Source organism: Mytilus galloprovincialis, chromosome 6 (assembly GCF_965363235.1).
Source record: "Mytilus galloprovincialis chromosome 6, xbMytGall1.hap1.1, whole genome shotgun sequence".
Taxonomy (NCBI): Eukaryota; Metazoa; Mollusca; class Bivalvia; order Mytilida; family Mytilidae; genus Mytilus; species Mytilus galloprovincialis.
This window is the reverse complement of record NC_134843.1, coordinates 13,472,740-13,494,024: the sequence shown is the minus strand read 5'-3', so window position 1 is coordinate 13,494,024 and position 21,285 is coordinate 13,472,740. Positions and strand designations below refer to the sequence as shown.

The window sequence follows — 21,285 nt, the reverse complement described above, 5'->3', positions numbered from 1 at the left end:
ACCCTTAAGCTTGAGCATGTGACTAGGGAAACACAGATTCTGACAGTTATAAACGCTTAAAAAGATATGAGTTAGTTCTACCCTTAAACAGATTATCACAGTTCAAAGATACAACTGTCTAATGCTATAAATGGTTTAGAACTGTAATGAACAGTGTTATGACAGATTGTTCACAACTTTAAATGTTCTCTGTGATACTAGTTTATTTTTCATTGACGCATTCAATACAAACCCTGTTTATTCATATGAAGCTTAGCTTAGTGAACTTTACAAGCTATATACACGTTCTCGCAGTAAATTAAAAAAGATCGACTCCGTGTTCGGGAGGCAAGCCACTAAATAGGCATTAGGTTTATCTTTATGTTAATTAGGCAAAATTAAATAAATCAAGAAGCTACCTATTATTGTCACGATGTAAATCGTGTTTTATATTAAGGATTTTGGAATAAAAATTGATTTGTAATACATTCATGACCCCAAAAAACTTCAATCTCAAACATTGCCATAAAAATTTGCCATTACATACAGCATAACAGCGTTCATTTTAAACAATTTGGTTTCAATGTTCTAACTTTATGAAACTCGTAGGGACATAGCATCCGTTATAATCTGTCGCTACTTTGTAAATTTGATACCTTTTCACAATAACATGGCTGATAAAAAAAGTTATCAAAGGTACCAGGATTATAATTTAATACGCCAGACACGCGTAAAAAATGGCTTTCATATACCTTTCTAGGTGCAAAAAAATATCTTTGAAGCACTACTATCGACGTCTGTTCAAATCCGACTACCTTAATGTACAATTGCCACCTTAAGAGGCCTGTTATTTATATCCTTATTCAATTGAACCTCAATTTCATGTATCTTGCTGTTAATGGTAAAATAGTGGGCTTCAGGAAAAAAAATAAAAAGGAGCTTATTTCCTAATAAAGTAAGAGCTTTTGCTTTTAGTCAGTTTTTCAGATATTATAACTTCCTAGTTTATGTTGCTATTTACGCAACTTACTTTGAATACGTAAATTATTGTGAATAGACATTTTATTTTCGAAACTAGTTCTGTCTGATTCTGTCACTTGATGCATAGCTAGCTTTTCCCTTAAAATATGTGTCAGAACAAGTATCCGACTTGAAACAAACAAATACGTATTTGTAAACTTGTTGATGATTTTCCTTCAAACTTTAGTTGTACGGTAACCGACATATATAGAAGAGGGACGAAAGATACCAGTGCGACAGTCAAACTCATAAATCGAAAATAAACTGACAACGTCATGGCTAAAAATGAAAAAGACAAAAAATAGTACACATGACACAACATATAAAACTAAAGAATAAGCAACACGAACCCCACCAAACTTGAGGTGATCTCAGGTGCTCCGGAAGGGTAAGCAGATACTGCTCCACATGTGGCACCCGTTGTGTTGCTCTTGCTATAACAAATCCGGTACATAGTCTAATTCGGTATGTCATATTCATGAAAGGGAAGGGGATTGTAGTTACGACGTAGGGAACATATTCGATATCATCTTTGAAACGTGTATTCCATAACGGTCAACCTACTCGTGACGGCGTCCGTAAAATTTACGAAGGGAATATTTCAACTTCACCCTTTGGAACTCTTGGTTAAATAGCTTCATTGTCAGTAGCAACCTTCTATCAAGAAAATCATGATAGGAATTACAAGCACGGGAATATCGTATCAATTAGGAGGTATATACCTCGTATGCAGGTGCTACTGGTATGTTGCTACTTAGAAATGGAAAATTCATAATTGGAAAGCTGAAATCATATCTTTTGTCGTAAAGCTTTATTTTTAACCAACCCTCATTGTCATATAGACTATAACTGTAAACTTCTATGAAAATTGTGAAGTGTTGTCTCATTAAAGTTTCATACTCATTTTCATATATTTCTATTTAACATTGAACTTAAAATTAATCGACTTAAAAAGGGCATTTGTAATGATGGTTTTGTAATCTATAAATTTGACGATAACATCAATTTTCCTATTGTTAAGTTTTGACCCAGAGTGAAAACCAATATGTACGTTGACAATTAATATGCCGTTTCACTAAGTTTCGTGTTTCTCTGTTTTTACTTTACATTTATTTGTGCTTTCTCGCTGGATATATGAATTGTGCATTGGTTAATGGTTGTTGTTATAATCAAATAGTACGTTTCTGTGTATGTTTACGTTTGGTTTTGTTGTAATTCAGTGTTACTATTGTTTCGTTGTTTTCCTTTTGTAGATGATGTGTTTCCCTCGGTTCTAGTTTTTAACCCGGTTTTCTTTTCTCTCAATCAATTTATTACGTTTGACACAGCGATATACTGCTGTTGCCTTTAATGGACTTGTGTTACTTATGGTCTATATAAAAGAATTGTATACCTGTTCCATGTGTTAAGGACAATTTAATACCACTCCATAAAACAAAGCAGAGGGTAAAAAAAAATTACTTCAAAATTCATATAACTTTATTTCCCAATCATTCATTGAAATATTGATAGATTATTATATCAACGTTACGAACATGACAAAGACCTTGTAATTGATATGTTATAATCACTTGACGAAGGCAACTGTTTTAAATGGTAAATTAAAAGATACTTATATTCTACTTATGTTTGAAACATCTGTTCATATAATAAGCAGATGAATTACTCTGATTTATTATTTCGCAACCCTAATAATACTGTAGCATTTTTTTTTTCTGAATCCAAATAATGTTAAAATACCCTTTGCGTTAGTAAAATGAAATGATTAGAGAGGCAAAAGTACGACGTTAAAATATTCCTGTAAATATTCTGTCAATATGCTTCTTATTACTATTTCACAATAATAGGATTTATCTCTTATACAATCTTAGTATACTGTTATCCTACTTAAATGCATATATACAACTTTTTTATTATACCACATATGTGAATCTTTAGTCCAAATTGATTATTCAAATGACAGTGTTTTTTTTTGTCCTTCTCATTTAAAAAAAATACATTTAGGAAAAGCACTCTTGAAAAATTGTTAATGCGATCGTTGATTGATTTGACAGAAGATACAAAGGAAGTAACAAATAGCTTGTATCGAGTAAGCCTTTTTTAATATTTATATCCGATGAACTCGATTATGATTGTAGGATTTTGTATTTAATTGATTCTCAGTACCCCTGGTGATTTATTAATGACACTTAGTATAAGCCAGATAGATGGTGCATCATCTATACTCGCTTCATATCCAGATAAAAATCTTATTTATCTTAAGAAGATATATCTTTTTAGAATGTGTAATTTATCATTTCCATAACCTTTCAGAACCATTACCATTCATATGAATTAACAGCAGACCTCTGAAGATTTTATTGTAAGTAAGGCTACTTTGTAAATTAATGATAACACTTTCCCCTCCTTTACATGAGGTACATAAAAATCCGTTACACGTACTGTTAACTTTTATCAACTTCATTCATTTAATTATCTCATGTCGAACCATCCATTTTAAAACGACTTTTGAAATCTTAATTTACAAATCGTTCCTAGCGTCATCTTTGTCTGCTTGAATATCAAGTGACTCTTCGTCGTTCTTTGTATTCAGTCATCCAGCGTTTGTACTAACATGAGCAACACATTCGTAGCAGTATCTGCTTACCCATCCGTAGCATATAATAAACTGTTTGTCTATGGGTCGCTTTTCTTTTTTGCCATACATGGCAGTATTTCTGTTCTTGTCCCTTTAGTCTACTGAATCTCTACTACAAGGTCTATAAATCTTTTTAAGAATACAATGTACTCTTTTGTTAAAAGCAACCCTCTTGTAAGAAATCATGATAGGAAAGCAGCCTCTTGTTTAAAGTATTTAGCACAACATTGTTGTCATGCAAAAAATAAACTCCAACGAAAATTTTAAAACGGGAAGTCCGTAATCAAATGATCAAATTGAAAGCTCAAACACATCAAATATATGGAATGCAACTTTCATATTCATGAATTATTTATTCATTCTGTTTTCTAGTGGAGCCTGTCATACGTAGATATATTCTTTTGATTTTTCATAGGGTAGGACGCATAATAAAAAGTAGAATAACAAAAATACCGACTCCGAGGAAAGTCCGTAAGCAAATGGCAAAATCAAAAGCTCAAACACATCAAACGAATGAATAACAACTGTCATAATCCTGACTTGGTACAGGCATTTTTTTTATGAAGAAAATAGTGACTAAAGCCTGGTTTTATAGCTAGCAAAACCTTTCACTTGTATGACAGTTGCACATAATTCCATAAAATTTACAATGATATGCGAACAAAAACAAACATATATATTAAACGAAAAGAAAATATCAAAAATAGGAGTACATCAGTCAACATTGAGTTATAATCATAATAACTATAAAAACAGACAAATAAGTAACAAAGAAACACAAATAGCATATAGACCCAGCATATAAGCAAAAATGAAAGACATGCATACAAAACAGTACCATAGCACAATGACGCAATGACGGGATGTATAAGTACAGAGCCACGTCAAATGAATATCACCAAAAATAGACTAAACAGTAACAGTTATATGCATATAGACAAATAAAAGAATATTGTAAGTGCCGAAGACCTGTTCAATATTTTACAGAATGGACTGTTAGAGGCTTATATCTTACTTAAAACATTGTTTAACAGGTCCAAAAGGGTAAACCAAAAGAAAAAGCAAGCAAAGATTTATTCTAATCAAGAATGAATAAACTTTCTTTACATTGAAATATATCCTACATGTTGGCCCCTTTAAACAGTAGCTCAGCTTTAAAAAAAAATAGGCAAAAAGAAAGTACAGCTGAAGGTTAACAACATGTATTGCTAAATGAAGAATAAGACACACTGGGTATGCGTATCGTGACTTTTGCGTGCGCAAGGAGTACTCAAATTTTCCGCTTAAGTTTTCGTGATTACCTTTACGCACAGTTTGTGTTTCAAAATGGAAAAAGGGATGAAAGTATATTCTTAATGCAAAAACGAAGAAAGATATGTCGTTATGACTGATTGTGTTGTTTCAAACTTTGAAAATGTGTATTCAGAATCTATTCAGAAACATTATTTCAGTGTGGATTACAAATAGGATTAAGCTAAGCAGCTAATAATGGCAAGTTTTATATATATATTATATTTCAAAATGTAGTCCTTTTCTATGAATTTCTTGTTTATTCTGGGTTTTTATTTTTTACTAGGTCAATGAGAAAAAAAGAATAGCATATATGAAGACAAGTTTTTGTTGAGCCATATCGAGTGCACCGCAACCGATTTTATTTCAAATAAATTAATAGGAACAAATGAAGAGATATCAGCATGAGATTATTTAAATGGAATTTTCAAGAGACTGAATACCACCTCTTTTTCTGTTTTTTTTTCTTTTCCTTTCTGCAAGGTCGTGTCGCTCTCTTTTCGTTTATTTGTGTATTGAGTCCCTTGCATTTTTTTTTAAATGTTACCAAAACGTAATTTTGTCTCGATGTTCTTTTGAAAAAAAATCTGTTATGAAACGATCACTGCGAATAAAGTGCGAATTGGACACACGATTAGTTTGCCTGATCAGATAAAATGCGGTTATGTCTTCTCTATTTTTTTCCCATATTCATCGTCGTTCATAAGCGAAGTGTTGCAATATATTCATATTTACGCAATAATATCAGACTTAAAACACAATCAACGCCGAAACCTGAAAATTATAAAAAAAAAACCTATTATAGTCCCCTAGTTCATAAAGGAAGTTTTATATTCGCCCTTTGTAATCAGGATAAGGTTTCGGTTGTTCAGGGCCCTTGTATTGCGGCATGATATATCAAATTTTAGAAGCGTTGCCTTATTGCTTTTTTTTTTCATTTTAATTGTAGTTGAAAATGATGTTAGGAAGAATAAGAGCAACACCAGAGGTCAATTTTGATAGCTTAAAGACGGACGATGATGACTCTTTTGAAATAAAATCATAAAAGCAACAAAAACAAGACTTACAACGAGCATAATCAACTTATTGAATTGTCCTAAAAGAAACAACCCAAAACCATGAGAAAAATGGCTGTGATATAAGTATCGGAAGAGTTAAAACTCAATTTGAAAGTGTTTTTTTACTTCAAGAAACCATTCTGATGTGTGACAAAATTAGTGTATTGGAAGGTAATTTAAATAAAATGTTGTTTTTTTTAATTGTCATTTGTTCTTTTGTTGTAATTTGGTTTACATGATGAAAACAATTCGGATAATTAATAGGTTTTTTAATTGCAGTGATTGAACTATAATATACTTGTAAGAATCAGTTATGCTACCTTTAGCTGTCCAATATTTTTAAGAAAGCGGAGGGCTATTCGTAAAAATATTGGATAGATAAAGGTAACATAATGGTTTCTTACAGTAAATTATAGTCCAATCACTGCAATAAAGAACGGGTAAAATAATAGAATGACGTCACAACAATGTTTTAAGTTATAATCCTGGTACCTGTGATAACTATTTTGTAACACGTAATTAAGATTAAAAAAACAATGGCAGTACCTAGAATATAAACTTCAAGACCATCGTGTATTATTTGTAAAGTTGATATAGAATAAAAAGAATATTTTTCCACTAGGTCTTGGTATCTTCGATGGCTCTCTACTTAGACACTGTGTACGTTTTACATAATCTGAGTAGCAGCTGAAGCTCTGGAATATCGAATAATTCGAAAATAAATATCCCATATGTAGGTGGAGGTGTATATTGCTACTTATTTTAGTGAAAATGATAATTTTAATATCAAAATCGTCTTGTGTGCCATTGATTCTGGTACTGCGATGAACGCTTATATATATGTCAAATTCGAGGGAATAGTAACCAAAATATTAATACCTCCTTATAAATCTTCAATCTAGATTTTCTTTATGAAACATGTCATGATGACCTTCATTTGATTAACAAAAAGATAACTTCACAACCAGGTTTTATCGACTATTTATACATAAGAAAATGCCTGAACTAAGTCATAAATATGACAAATGATTTCCAAAAAAAAACTATATACACAAAACACATAAGTAAACAAAATATGCCATAGCTTAATAACAGAATGACGAGTACCAAGCCTCGACAAACGGATATTACAACAAATAGTACTAGAAGCTATACTTCAAGATCATTGTATATAATTTGTAAATTGTTGCCGGAATATTTATCAACAAGGTCGAGATATCTCCCGATAAACTTTTCCTGTTAGTATAAACCCGGTAATAAGTCTTAATCGGTAGGTCACGGTAGAGATGTCACGGGATCGTAGTTACGACATTATAACATACGGATATTCAATAATTGTCAATCACCTCGTGATGGCGTCCGTAAAAGCATCGAAGGGATAATTTAAATTGCACCACGTTGAACTAATGGTTTTGTAGCTTCTTTGTAAGCAGCAACCAATGATTAAGGAAATCATGATATGAAGTACAAACCCTGTAACATCGAACTAACTTGGAAATATATACTCCGCATACAGGCGCTGCTTGAAAGTTGATACTTAGACATTAGACATGGACAATTCCAAATAGGGAATCTGAAATCTCTTTATAGAAAAGTTCAACTACATTTAGGTTTGCCAATATTTTCACCAACTATGGCTATCCTGAAATAAAGAATAAATCGACGACACATTCTTCTTTGAACATTTCTTTATATTTCTTTATATATATATATATATATATGAGGCTAAGCGATTGGTGCTGTAGTGTATCAAAGGTGTGAGTTCGAATCCCGCTGAGGGACGGACAAAAACTTGTCAGTATAAAATCTAACTCTAACACTGTTTGGTGTAATTTTCAGACTTATATATATATATATATATATATATATATATCTTTCGCCTCTCTTTTTTAACAAATATTTGACTAAAAACTATTTATGCAATAAAAAAAAATATTGATCGGACCAATTGTCATGGTCGGTCCTATGTGCATGTTTTCTTAAAGAAAAAGTGTCGTATCTCTTTTCTTACTTAAAATTCTTTATTTGTTTTTGTTTTTTTTTTCTTTTTGCATGTTTACAGTAGTAAAACAGAAAGCTTTCTTCTAGTGTAAGAATGTTGACTATTCTAATGCAATTATTTTGTATCAATGATTCTGATTGGATGACAGTTAGCGTAAAATTCTCTATCTCCTTGTCTATAACTAAGGAAGCCGACATTTTGAATTGCTGAATGTATTGACACGTAATTTCTACAACAATAATTGCACCTAAAAATATTACCATATATTCAACTTGAAGTTTATCAAAATGATTCTAAGCTCCGACTGCACCAATTGGTAAATTATGGTAAGCTGAGGGAGTAAACACGTATTTGCGACCATCAAATCACCAATTGATGACGTCGGTGCTTTGAATACAATATTGATATCTCCATTCTAATAAAACTGGCCAAGCACAATGTCAAATCATACATTAAACATCTCGCATAGTCCTCGATCTGTGCTTACGTGTACGTTTTCATAGGATCAATTTTGAATTGATGTCATGAGAATTGTTAACGTTATCCAAACAAAACAAACATTACAAACAATGTTGCATTATAAATATAGAATAAAGGACTTTTGTTTTTGATACCGACTTTATCACGGTAAAATATCTGGTGAGCCTGATATTTTACAGTGATAATTTCTGTATCAAAAACAAAAAGTCCTTTATTTTGTGTATCGGTAATTACAAAAAGAAAATCCCTACAATAATAGAGAAAATAAAAAAAACGAACTATTGCATCGCGTCAAATCATGGCGAATCACACTTGACGTCACAGGCTGCATTACGTTATTTGAAATTTTGTCACAGTGCAGTAAACATGGCGTCCTCTTGCACAACGTATCATAGCATGCGTTTCATTAATTCTGCTTTGGACACTTTATCACTGCCGAAAATATTATAATGGAAGCATACCGTTAAGTCAAATTTCTTTATTTTCACGAAGCACAGAATGATACGAAATGAACCAGCAGATTCATCATTGTTTTAGAAATTCAAGTTAAATCTTTGGATAGATAACATTTTCTTGTCATTAGGGAACAACGATTTTACTTCACTTCAAGGTGGGGAAAGGTAGCGTTGAAAAACTACTTCATAAATTTCTGACTCGGATAAAAACACATACCCCCCTCCCCTCGAATCAGAAATATGAAACATTGAAGGCCCTGTGGTAACCTTTAATCTTAGACGTGGATTTAGAGGAAGGCAACCCGGGTCACCCCTTACAAAGTCAAAGAATATATACATGGTTTATGTAGAATTTTTTTACCTATTTCACACCAAACGTTTACTAGTTTGGGGCCCCCGATCACCTCTTTTCATCAAAATTTATCATGGATCCGCATTTGAATTTGTTCTTTGCCTTTAATCTATACATATCCGTATATATTGACAATAAAACCATATCTTCTTTATATATCATGGCTCCAAAAAAATGTCGAAAATCTATTCATTTCGTATGTTTTTTTTCTAGCAGCTCTCATCATCATGGCATTCTTGCGATAGCGGAACCTTTTTGGTTACTATTTATATGTTGCGTTTAAATATGAATTATTACACTTTATAGTGACTGAACAGGTTAAATATATACTTCTCAAGAAATAGAAAAAGAAGACATTTTAGAACAACTCCAGACTATGACTATGACTATGTTTTACTTTCTTAAAGTAATTAGGCATTCAGGTGTTTAATTTTACCAATTTGATTATAGCAATATAATAACATTAACGGTTTTGCGGGCAATATATTTCAGTCTCTATGGATTCGATATTAATTCAATTTTCCAATTCTATTCATAAATTCACATATACTGCCATAAATAATACAAGAAATGTAAATTCGTTTAACTATATTTGTCTCTAATTTCTTCTGATTAGCTTTTGGATTCAAGTTCAGCATCTATATTTATGTTATTTCTCGCATTGAGATTCAAGTAACATCTGTGTCGACTCTATTGAAGGAACTTGTTGAATTCACAAGTGATTTAAGAAAAGATACATAATCCACAGTAAATCATAGGCTAACTGGCACCATTGATTACGTACGGTAGGATTAGTTGTCCAGTTCTACTAGTGACGTCAGCACTTTTATTCATCCGAGATATTTAATAGTTTTTACAAATTTGCTATTATTGATATATAAAATGTATACTCTTGGTATTGTTGTTGTGTATATATTTAAATCTTTTTTTTTTATTGAAATCTTTATTAGAACTTGATAGAATAATTTTTTGACAAAATATTCGATTGATTGATTCATTGGTGTGTAGTGCCTCTTTTAGCAGGTTGCAGGATATTTCGTAGAGGTCAATTTTTATTATTGGGTGAAGCCTGGAGTGTTCGGTAAGAACCCCCGACGTTCGTCAGAATATTGTCCAATTAAGAGTCAAGCGCACCTGCCAAGTTAGGGGGCAATTGATATACATAAGTTCAAAAAATCGGTCACTGATGCCCTTGAAACATTTGACAATTGCAAATGAACACGTTTGATTTTAATAAATGAATAATGAATAAAGAAACTTGCTGCGTCTATGTCGGTCCGACAATGCAGTATCGACATATAAATACGATTAATTCTGGAGTCACTTTTTATTATACAAACACGGATGTACATATAACATGAGTGATATATACTTTTATCATACATTTAGTAGTAAATACAGTAGTTTTGAATATTTGGTAAATAGCCTGCTGTTTAATCAATATCGCACAACTTTAATGCGCACCCTTTATCATACCCTTTATCACACCCCTACCCTTTATCGCACCCTTTATCACACCCCTACTTTTCTTTTCATTTTTACAAAAATTTATGCAAGCTTCTTCATATCTATTTTCCCTCAAAATGGGTCCTAAATGAACGGTTATTCGGGCGTCATTGTTTGGAATGTGACGTTATAAACGTCGAGTTTTCATATTTCTGACACACGAAATGCAACTATAAAAAAGAACTCAATGGAATATCATACAAAACACACAAAAAAATACAAAAAACGCAAATTGTAAGGTAACCCAGTTACTTCGGATGAGTAATTGAGCAGTTGTTTTAATGCTTTTAAAACAAGACAGACTAAAGAAGAAATGAAGTTAACCCAGGTGCTAGGAATCAGAAAGCAGTTTATATATATACTCTCCTGTTGAAATATATGATAAAGCGTGTAAAACTTGGCAAAATGCGTATCACCCTCGACTAATCTCATCCCTCGGGCCTAAAGGCCCTCTGGCTTATATTAGTATCTCAGGATGATACGGCACATGATACGGATTTTGCCATGTATTATTCTATATATATAGTTACTTGGTATCTTGCTTATGCAGCGGCAACTGACGTTATATTAAATTACCGATTATTTATTATTTCTAGAATTGCGTTTAAGTCAAAATAGATTTCTTTTATAAAGAAATCAACGATTGGAAAATAAAAAAAGTTCTACGTTTAAGGCTTAATATAAATTGCAGGATAAAAATCAATATTCGAACTTTGTATGTAAATATAGTTTATTTGTACACGCTAACGAAACTGACGAAAATTCCAAGTGAGACTCAGATTTTCATCTTGTTTCAAAAACTTGTATATTAAAGTCGGTGAGTGTTTACCTGAAAGTTACTAAATGACGACTATATTTTGTTCTTATAGATTATCGGCCATCTTGTGCTTCAAAGCATAAACCTAACAATATGGAGACCTTAACTAATGTGTTCAAATAAACTCATCATAGATACCAGGATTAAAATTTTATATATACGCCAGACTCACGTTTCGTCTACAAAAGACTCATCAGTGACGCTCGAATCAAAAAAGGTTTAAAAGGCCAAATAAAGTACGAAGTTGAAGAACATTGAGGACCAAAAATTCCTAAAAGTTTTGACAAATACAGCGAAAGTAATTTATTCATGAAGTAGAAAAGCCTTAGTATTTCGAAAATTCAAAGTTTTGTTAACAGTTAATTTATTATTATGAACATATCAATGATAACTCAAGTCAACACCGAAGTGCTGACTACTGGGCTGGTGATACCCTCGGGGAAATAAATCTCCACCATCAGTGGCATCGACCCAGTGGTTGTAAATAAACTCATCATAGATACCCAGGATTATGATTTAATATATACGTCAAAGTTGTTCCTGATTTTCGGGGGTGTGTGAAATCAGCAATTCCAATTACATTTTATTTTGTCACTTGAGAGATTTGATCTCGAGAATAGAATTGAGAATGGAAATTGGGAATATGTCCAAAAGACAACAACTCGACAAAAGAGCAGATAACAGCCATAGGCAAATAATGGGTCTTCGACGCAGCGATAATAGCCCACATTCTTTCTTTTGCATTTAGACTACAGTCATTCGCAACTTTATCTATCAGCTGAAATTTATTCGGTCCAACTGTATGCATTTATATGTTTTAGATAAAGGTGTGGATGACAGTATCTATTACGGAAAAGTAACTTTGTTGGACAAATTCAAACTAAAGACTTGCAGACGTTCTTTTTGTATTTATTTTTGTCTCCAAAAAGTGTATGCCTTGGCTCTAAACTTTTTTTCGTATGTCTAGCAATATTGTTCAAGGAACAACTTTCAAAGGGGCTGTAGTCGACACTAGAAATACTGCAGACAAATGGCAATAACAATAGTTATTTCAAAATGAACAGCAACAAATATTGGGCGTCACAGTCCAACTTTGCAGATATGGACATTTTCATCTTTAACCTCCCATTTTTTTTTATAAAGTACATTTTGTACTAGAAGTTATATATTTATATATTTTACTAGAAAAAAAAATGGACGTACTCCTCTGTTTTCAAAGGTGATCATTACTGATATAATATAAAGATCATGAGTTATAGTTTACGAAACAAAATATAACTGCTGGTAATCTCACCTATGTGTATCATAATACGTCAAACCAAAATAAAGGGATCGATTCGATGTTGTCCCATTGTTGATCAACATCGAGTATGATTGTATATACGAATGTTCATACCTAATAAACAAATCAAGATAATGTATTTCACTTAAAAGCCTTCATTCTCTGTAAGGTAAATAGTTACCAGGAACTAGGATTATAATTTAGTACGTCAGACGCGCGTTTCGTCTAAACCGTTAACAAACAACCTTCTTAAAACTTTAAAGAAACACAGATGAAGAACTCTTGGTTTAATACAGTTCACATTCAATACCTAGTTATTTCTATAAACGATTGTGAGCCTTTGTTCAAAGAAACTTATGTAGCTCACTTACATATATTATACATATGTTTCACAAACTATGCAATTGAACAAACCCCGCGGTTCCTGATGCGTTGTCTCTAAATGGATGATATTTGGAGCATCAAGTGTATAAATTGACCCCTCGGTAGTTGATGAAGAAATGTAAATGAATTAAATCAGTTTTAAACCAAAATGTGGATGCTATTTGTCCACCTGTTGGTTACGTTTAATCTGTATCCTACTGTATACTTTTTTTTGGTGTAAAAATTGTCTACGCTTTACGTGCCAGCGAAATATAGGGATGAAGAAGTCTAGTTTCAGATGAAACGTGTTACAATTTTATTATATTCAGTGTCTTCCAATAAATAGATATGTTACATAATGATCACAACTGGAATTATTACACAGTCTCTAATTACAATGTCAACAATATAAACAATATAAATGTATCTCTGAACAAGGCTTGCCTTATTAGTTTGGTTTCCATAGACATAAATCTACCAAGTCACTCAAAGTATACTACACACAGTCTTGTGTAGGATTATGAAGTGTAACAAGCACTCTTAATAATTAATAATCGTGGCAAGTTTATATTATATTGCACCAAATAAAACCAAATAAACTTGTTAACTTGTGTCTAGTTAATTGCTCCTTTCTTTACTCACAACCTTTTACGACAATGAAATCGCATAGAACTTTTTGTCGATAATCCGATTGCACATTGTAAACCTTTTTTGACTTTTTGGCGCACATTTTTTCCGTAAAAGTTTCTTCTAACATAGGTAATTATTTTTGTTTACCTACTTATGAACAGTAAACATGAAACTTGCCTTGCTTCGTCGAACTATGAGCCCATACCAGAATTACCATTTTATCATTGGCAATATGTACAATTTATTTAATATTACTCATGGTGTTGTCCTGGACATATTCTCATTATAAAAAGAGAATAATTCGCACGTTATGAATATGTTTATTGTTATGCCATATCAATTGACATGAAGTTTAAATTAAAGGTATAACACATTCAGTCGTCTCATTTGCAACAATCGGTCAAAATCTTTTTGAATGCTTTCCTGAATTCTGGATTAAATATTGTGTAGATCGCTGGATTAAGAAAACTATTTATGTACCCTAACCAGACAAAGACACTAACAAGGATCATATTCTGCTGACATATTGGATTTCCCATGAGGTTAGATTTAAATTTGATGCATATGGCGTTTGTTATGTTGATTGTGAAAAATGGAACCCAGCAAAAGAGGAAAACACCTGAAATAGAAACAACACATTTTTTAATACATAAAATATACATACAATATACATTAACAAGACAGTATTAATTGAAGGGTTGCTTCTTGGTTTGTATATGTTGCCATCCTTTGTGATGTTGTTAATAGTTTAAGACATCTCTTATTTATCACCACTGTATGATTCCAATAATACCATTACATAGTACAGGCAATGAGATATGATTCAGTATTAATTACATCTTATGTGTGTTTTATGGTAAACATGAATGCACAGTTTCCATAAGCAAAAGAGTATCAAACAGATTTTGGAACAAATTTCTAAAATAATGTTTCTGGAACAAATTGTTTTTATATAGTATTTATAGAACAAATCTCAAAAATAGATGTAGTGTTTCTGGAACAAATTTAACAGGTTTGCTCAATATCAAATGAGAAGGGACTCAAATAAATAAAACCTTTGAGAAACACATGAAAATACAATTTACAGTTTGCCCTCATGCAATGTTGATTTCAGATGAATTTTGCTTAGCCTATTTTTATGTATTTTTTTATCATACAGCTTTTCAACTGTTATGGTTATTATACATCCTTCGAATGTGAGCGCTCTATATGACAGTAAATGCAGAAAAGTGCGTTGATGCATGAAATCTATAACGTGTTGTTTTCATTTTTTTTCATCGAAATAGATCAAGCTCCGTAAATATAATTTTTAAGTTTGCCTTTATAAATTTAATACTATTTCTGTCAATACAAATTATCGTAGGCATGTATATTTAAAAGGGTACGTGTTATAAAGCATTATTGGTAGTATTTTCCTTAATTAACATTATTAAGCAAATGTTCTTTTTATATGTATCAGAATGAATTTGCTGCTAATAAGCATGAATAATTGAAAATGCGTTTTATTTTTTACACAATTAAATCATCTTTATTTCACTAAATGTTGTTTAATAATTTACTAAGCTTACAGCATTGAGTTAATTGAAAATAATGGTCTTTTAAGTTTTTACTGACCTAAGACGATGGCTAATGTCTTTGTAGCTTTCTTTTCTCGCTTTGATGATGATTTTTCTTTCCTTTTCCTACTCGTTCGTCTATGAAAATACTTTCCTACAGTACGTTTCTCCTTTCGCCTCGAAGCGTTTACTGGTTTCGTGTCATTGACAGGAATTAACTGACACTTGTGTTCAAACTCTCCGGGTTTTGCACGCCGTTCCGAGGACGGTGTAGATGAAAACTTTGTCTCTGTTTCCATTTGAGTGTCTACATTACATGTTCCGTTTCCATTGCCGTCAATTTGTATTTCTACATGTCTTACAGCAACTGGGTTAATAATTAACTCTGCCTCCTTCTCCTCGTCCACATCGTCAGCACTATCCGGACTTTTTTGACCACTATCGTCGTCGTTATACCGTTCACTAGAGTCGGTATTTGTGGCCATATTACTGACATTGTCATCACAGACAGGAATTAATAACTGGTTTGGGGCTTTGTTCGTATTGTATGTGGATATTTTACCATTGTCCATGCTCTTAGCTAAACCTGTTTTAATAGTAGGCTCCGTTTTTGTGGCATTTATTGTAGCGGTATTTTCTATAACTTTTGAAGTGGATGTCTTTGTCGCTTTTGCTTTCTTTTTCTTCTGTGCTTTTGCACGAATACGTAAAACTCTCCATATTCGCCAGTATAAAAACATCATTATAATGGAAGGTATGTAAAATGATCCCATGGAAGAATAAATGAGAAAATCAGAATTAAAAAATGCACACAAGCCTGGCTTCCGTTCTTCGGAATAGTTAACACCTAATGCTATAGGTGCGGCTATTGCTACGGAAATAACCCAAGTCAATGCTAACGTCACAAATACACGTTTGGAATTTTTATGTTTCGAGTATTTGATTGGTTGTGTCACTGCTATAAATCTGAAAATAACAATGAAAAATGTTAAGTTTTCTAGGATTGGTATTTATGGTATTCCGTAATGGCAAATGTTCATTAGTTTTATTAACAAAGTACAAGTGCGTAAAGGAGGTCTTTTACATCTTAAACTTTCATGACAGTGACGTACAACTCAAAGCTTAGATCTTAGGAAAATACAAGATTAAGGTCTTCATTAATAAAGGCAACAGTAGTATTCCGCTGTTCAAAAGTCATAAATGGATTATGGGAAAACCAATACAGACTACTAACTGAAACCGAGGGAAATACATCAACTATAAGAGAAAAACAACGGAACAACAGAAATACTGAAGTGCAACAAAGACAAACGCAAATGCTTTATATATACATAGAAATGAACTTTTGGATACAACTGCCATAATCGTGCCTTGAACAGGGTATTTCATTTTTTTTAATTCTGAAAACAGGGTTAAAAGAAGGAAGGGATATAGTCTTACATTCTACAATGACCTTCATCATTTGGTTTATCAAGTTTCAGTTGTTGAACTGACCAGTATATGTGATAAATCATACATGTTCACTATCATGACATTCATCTAAAATCATAGGTTTCGTCATTTCAATTTGCTGAAAGTTGTGGCTACGGAATAGATGCACGTGGTCTCACTAGGTTTTGAGTTTCTACGCTTCCGACTGCGTGTACTCTCATGTTTGACTCTGCTTTATATGGGGTTAAATTATTACTTGATATCGTTGTGTTCCATTGCTTGTTCATTTCCAGGTAGATATTTCTATCTTCCCTTTTTGTAATGTTTTGATTTGAATACCGTAAAAACACAGGAGTATAAATATCGTCTTTGAAATAAGAAAAAAAATACACTCAAATTCTATCCTTATTAAATACAAAATATAAACAAATTATCTCCACATTTTCCTAATATATTTTGCTTTTTGGGGTTGATTTTTATGTGTCTCGTTTGCATTTTGTATCTGGTAACCTTTTAAAAAATGTCACTTTGAACAAATAAGCTCAGGATCTTTTTTCTTTTCATTTCTCTTTTTTATTATTGAAATTAAAAGTACTCGAACACCTTAAGTACATTATCTGGAAAATAATAGGACATTAGACGCATAATTATAAAACAAGAAGACGTGGTATTTGGCAAACCCTTTCAAAATTTTGGTCATTGTTGCTCTTCCACTTCGTTTTTTTTTTATATATTCTTTAAATTTTATAATTCGAGCGACCCGATGAATTTTTAGTAGACGAAACGCTTCTGGTGTACAACCTTTAGATCCTGGTATATATGATGTGTTTATGATCGAACAAGTGGATTGCTTTAAATGTTATTTGCAAAATGTTTTGTAATTTTCTATGTTTATTCTCTTCAACTTCGTATTTGAGTTTCCCGTCATGTCGTTGAAATTAATAAAAATATAAGTATATTTAGAAGACTTACTATCATAATTACTGTTTTAACCGAATATAAATGAATATTAAGGTATCAATGAATTTTGAAATGAGATCAAAGTTTATACAAACCTATCTACACTAATGGCCGTTAAATTTAATATAGAAGCTGTACATGCCATGACGTCAGACGCCACCCATGCATCACATAACGCATCACTGAGTAACCATGACTGCGCAACCTACAAAATAGAACTGGATTTGAATTCATATGTCAAAGAAAGTGTATATTTTGTACCAATCACATATGTAATAAAAAAATAATGTCACAGAAAAGTGTAACTGGTGTACCAATCACAGATATAATCGAAAAATATTGGCTTTGTTTTAGGTTTATTATTTGACCGCCAATGCCAATAGATGTTTCTGTTCGGCAGAAAGCGATAGGAATATATGTGTCCCCCATTAGAAGATGACAAGTAAGTTTCCAAACACACTGAAAGCATATTTACAGACTTGGATTACCTAATCTCTTAGATTTAAACGAATAACAACATACCCTGATAATGCAGTTTGGCTGAAATTCTTAACAAAATGTAAATGAAAAAAGTAAGTAAGCTACGATATTCATTCGAAAGGCGTATCTATCAAAGGTGAAATGTCCCATAAGCTGTAAGGGATGATTATGCAACTTCCGTATCCGTACGAAATGGAAAGTAAAATATGGAGTCCATGTTAGCAGAACTTCACGCCTCATCACGTTTTAAAGTACTCTTTAATTTTCCTAATATCGAGAAGTTCAGTACTTGATCATTTGTTCATTTGTATTTTTATCAATTACATCTGATATGGATGCCAGTTCTTAGTCTTTCCAATGTATTCATACATTGTGTGACAAATGAAAATAAAAGTTTTATAGATCGCCTTTGTAGATTTTTTTTACATCAAAATTCACCCTCAAGTTAATAACAAAAACTTGATATCAATGATAAATTACAATTCCAAAAACTTTTTTTCAAATGATTTTAAAATTGAAAAAACATGTTTCCTTGTATGTGACAAACTAAATCTAATACCGGCGTCACACATCATCGTATAGCCCCGACGTACGCCGGGCGAGTTAAAAAATCATGTACGCTGCCAATACGCTAGTAATTTTTTATGCATTCAACCTGTCAATCATATCTGTAACGTGTGCACAACGAGCTTTGAGCGTGTATTTGGCGTACGAGAAGCGTACATAAGCGTTTATCGGGCGTTCAATAAATGTTTGTTGGCGTATGCATGGCGTTTGTCGAACGTAGATGAAATGCACGCTATGAAGGCAAAAAGTTTCTTGAACGTATTTGAGACGCGTATCGGTCGTGTCTTGGACGTTCTATTATGGGGTCTTTGTTACAAACACACCCGCATACGTTTTAGTTAAAGTGGAACGATCTTGAAGCGTATACAACGTGCCTTAAACGTGTCTCAAACTTATCTGTAGCGAGTTAAACGCGCTTGTAGCGTATGTATAACGTGCGTGTAGCGTACAGGTACACGCTAGACACAAGCTTCAGCTGGATGAAAATCTTTATGCTGCATGAAAATTTTCACGAGTTGTAGCGTTCACCAAGCGCATACATACCTTTGTATTTCGACGTACTTCAAACTTATGTAGTGCGTGTTTAACGATTGCTAATGCCCGCGTCACACTGTCCCGATTTTTACGCCGATGGCAACACGATTATGGAAATTTTCAAAATCGGGACTGATCGTATCCAGATCGGACTATTCGTAGTGCCATCTTTAACCATCGTAGAACCATCGGTCACTTTTTCTAGCCTGCGGGTACAACTTCGGGAAGGGTTCTAAATTTTTTAACATGTTAAAAAATCCCCGAAGGTGCGTCCGATGTTGAGGGTTCGTATTGAGTTCGTATCACCATCCTCACCATCGTAATGCCACCGGGAATGCATCTTTGAACATCGTATTGCATTCGTGTTTCCATCGTTTCCATCGGGCAGTTTTGACATTACGATGTCTACACGAATGAATCACGAAGCTACCCGAAGGTCTTACGATGGCAACACGACTTCGTGAAGACCTCGTAATCCCGTCGTGATGCCATCGAATAAAAGTACGAAGGTGACAAGATGGAACTACGACGGCAATTAATCCAGCTAAATGTAAGTTAATTTTCGCGCTTAAATACATTTAAAGTGCCATGCGCGATATGCACTGGTCAGTCTAATACGACAGTTAAGAAAGACGTTCACAAAACATGGAGCTCATATCATATGATTCTATGAGAACAAAAAAGGCGACAGCGTTGTTTCTATTAATTCAAATGGAACAAGAAGAGCAGGTTTTACAGGCTCAGGATTTACTTTTACAAATAAAATATTATTTTTTGTCAATTTTTCATATCAAATAACATAATGAAACTCATATACGCGCCTCGTATACCAACACTACAGGTACACGTATATAGGGAAATCAACTTTTTCTTCATTATTCTGATTTTTTATGTATCGTCTAAGTTGTTGTCACACGAATGTTTACTCCATAAACATTTTGTTTTCTATATGTCATATTTTGCCGTATTTGTTGCTTTCCCCACATCCTTCCTTTAGTCTATATTATTATGATATTCTCCTGGAAAGAGCTCTTTTTGAATAAAAGGGATCAACGAACCCATTACCCTACCTTTAAGATAGATCAGTAAACATGGGCATAATTATGGGTGATTATTCAGACTAGTGCAGACATTTAACAATTCAAACAAGGCAATGCCGAGCGTGGCATCCCCTCGTATGTAACATATTGGGGACAAATATGGACACAAATATGACACATGCAGAAAATGGTGAATACGCATATTTGATACATAAACTATTTTTTTTAGAAATCAACCAAATTAGTCAGTAACTGGAAATAACAACGGTCTTCCGTCTTATGATTAAACCAAAAATTAAATGTACAATATAATGTATATTCAATATTGATCAAACAATTTAATACGCGTGATGCCTTCGGCATATAATTTAAATGCATCGTAAGCTGTACACGACGTCATTTAGACATCGTATGGCCATCGCGCCATCATCGTAAACCATCGTGTAGCCTTCGTGATCCATCTTGTAGGCTTCGGCTGAGATATGAAGCTTAGATACCGTCTTCGGTTAACCTTCGTATGTCCATCTTTTGCTATCGTATATACTTTCGGCACCCTCGTATAGACTTCGTTATTCATCGTACTTGCTTCGGTCACTTTTGGGTATTTTAACGAGATCGGGACCAACTTCGTACGAACTTACAATTTTCGCATTCGGGTGTCCATCGTATATAAAAATCGGGACAGTGTGACGCGGGCATAAGCGTTCCTCTGGCGTGCAACTAACGTATACCGACTTTGTTAATTTTCTCTGTACGTTTGGTGCACGCCGGTCTATACGCCAATGTGTGACGCCGGCATTACATGCATCGCATTGAATCAATTGTATATTAAGGAATCAAACTTC

General features: G+C 33.0%; 1 protein-coding gene across 4 annotated transcripts in view; it reads right to left on the bottom strand.

The window, feature by feature from the left end:
- Window positions 1–13,534: 13,534 nt before the first annotated feature.
- LOC143078984 (dopamine D2-like receptor) overlaps window positions 13,535–21,285 on the bottom strand; it is a 162,594-nt gene continuing 154,843 nt past the window's right edge. For all 4 annotated transcript variants that reach the window (XM_076254071.1, XM_076254072.1, XM_076254074.1 and 1 more), the window contains 3 exons: window positions 17,915–18,024; window positions 15,487–16,394; window positions 13,535–14,491 (listed from right to left, as the gene is read on the bottom strand). In XM_076254071.1, the coding sequence (XP_076110186.1) occupies window positions 14,256–14,491; window positions 15,487–16,394; window positions 17,915–18,024 (1,254 nt within the window). In that variant the 3' untranslated portion in view covers window positions 13,535–14,255. The remainder of the gene's footprint in view (window positions 14,492–15,486; window positions 16,395–17,914; window positions 18,025–21,285) is intronic.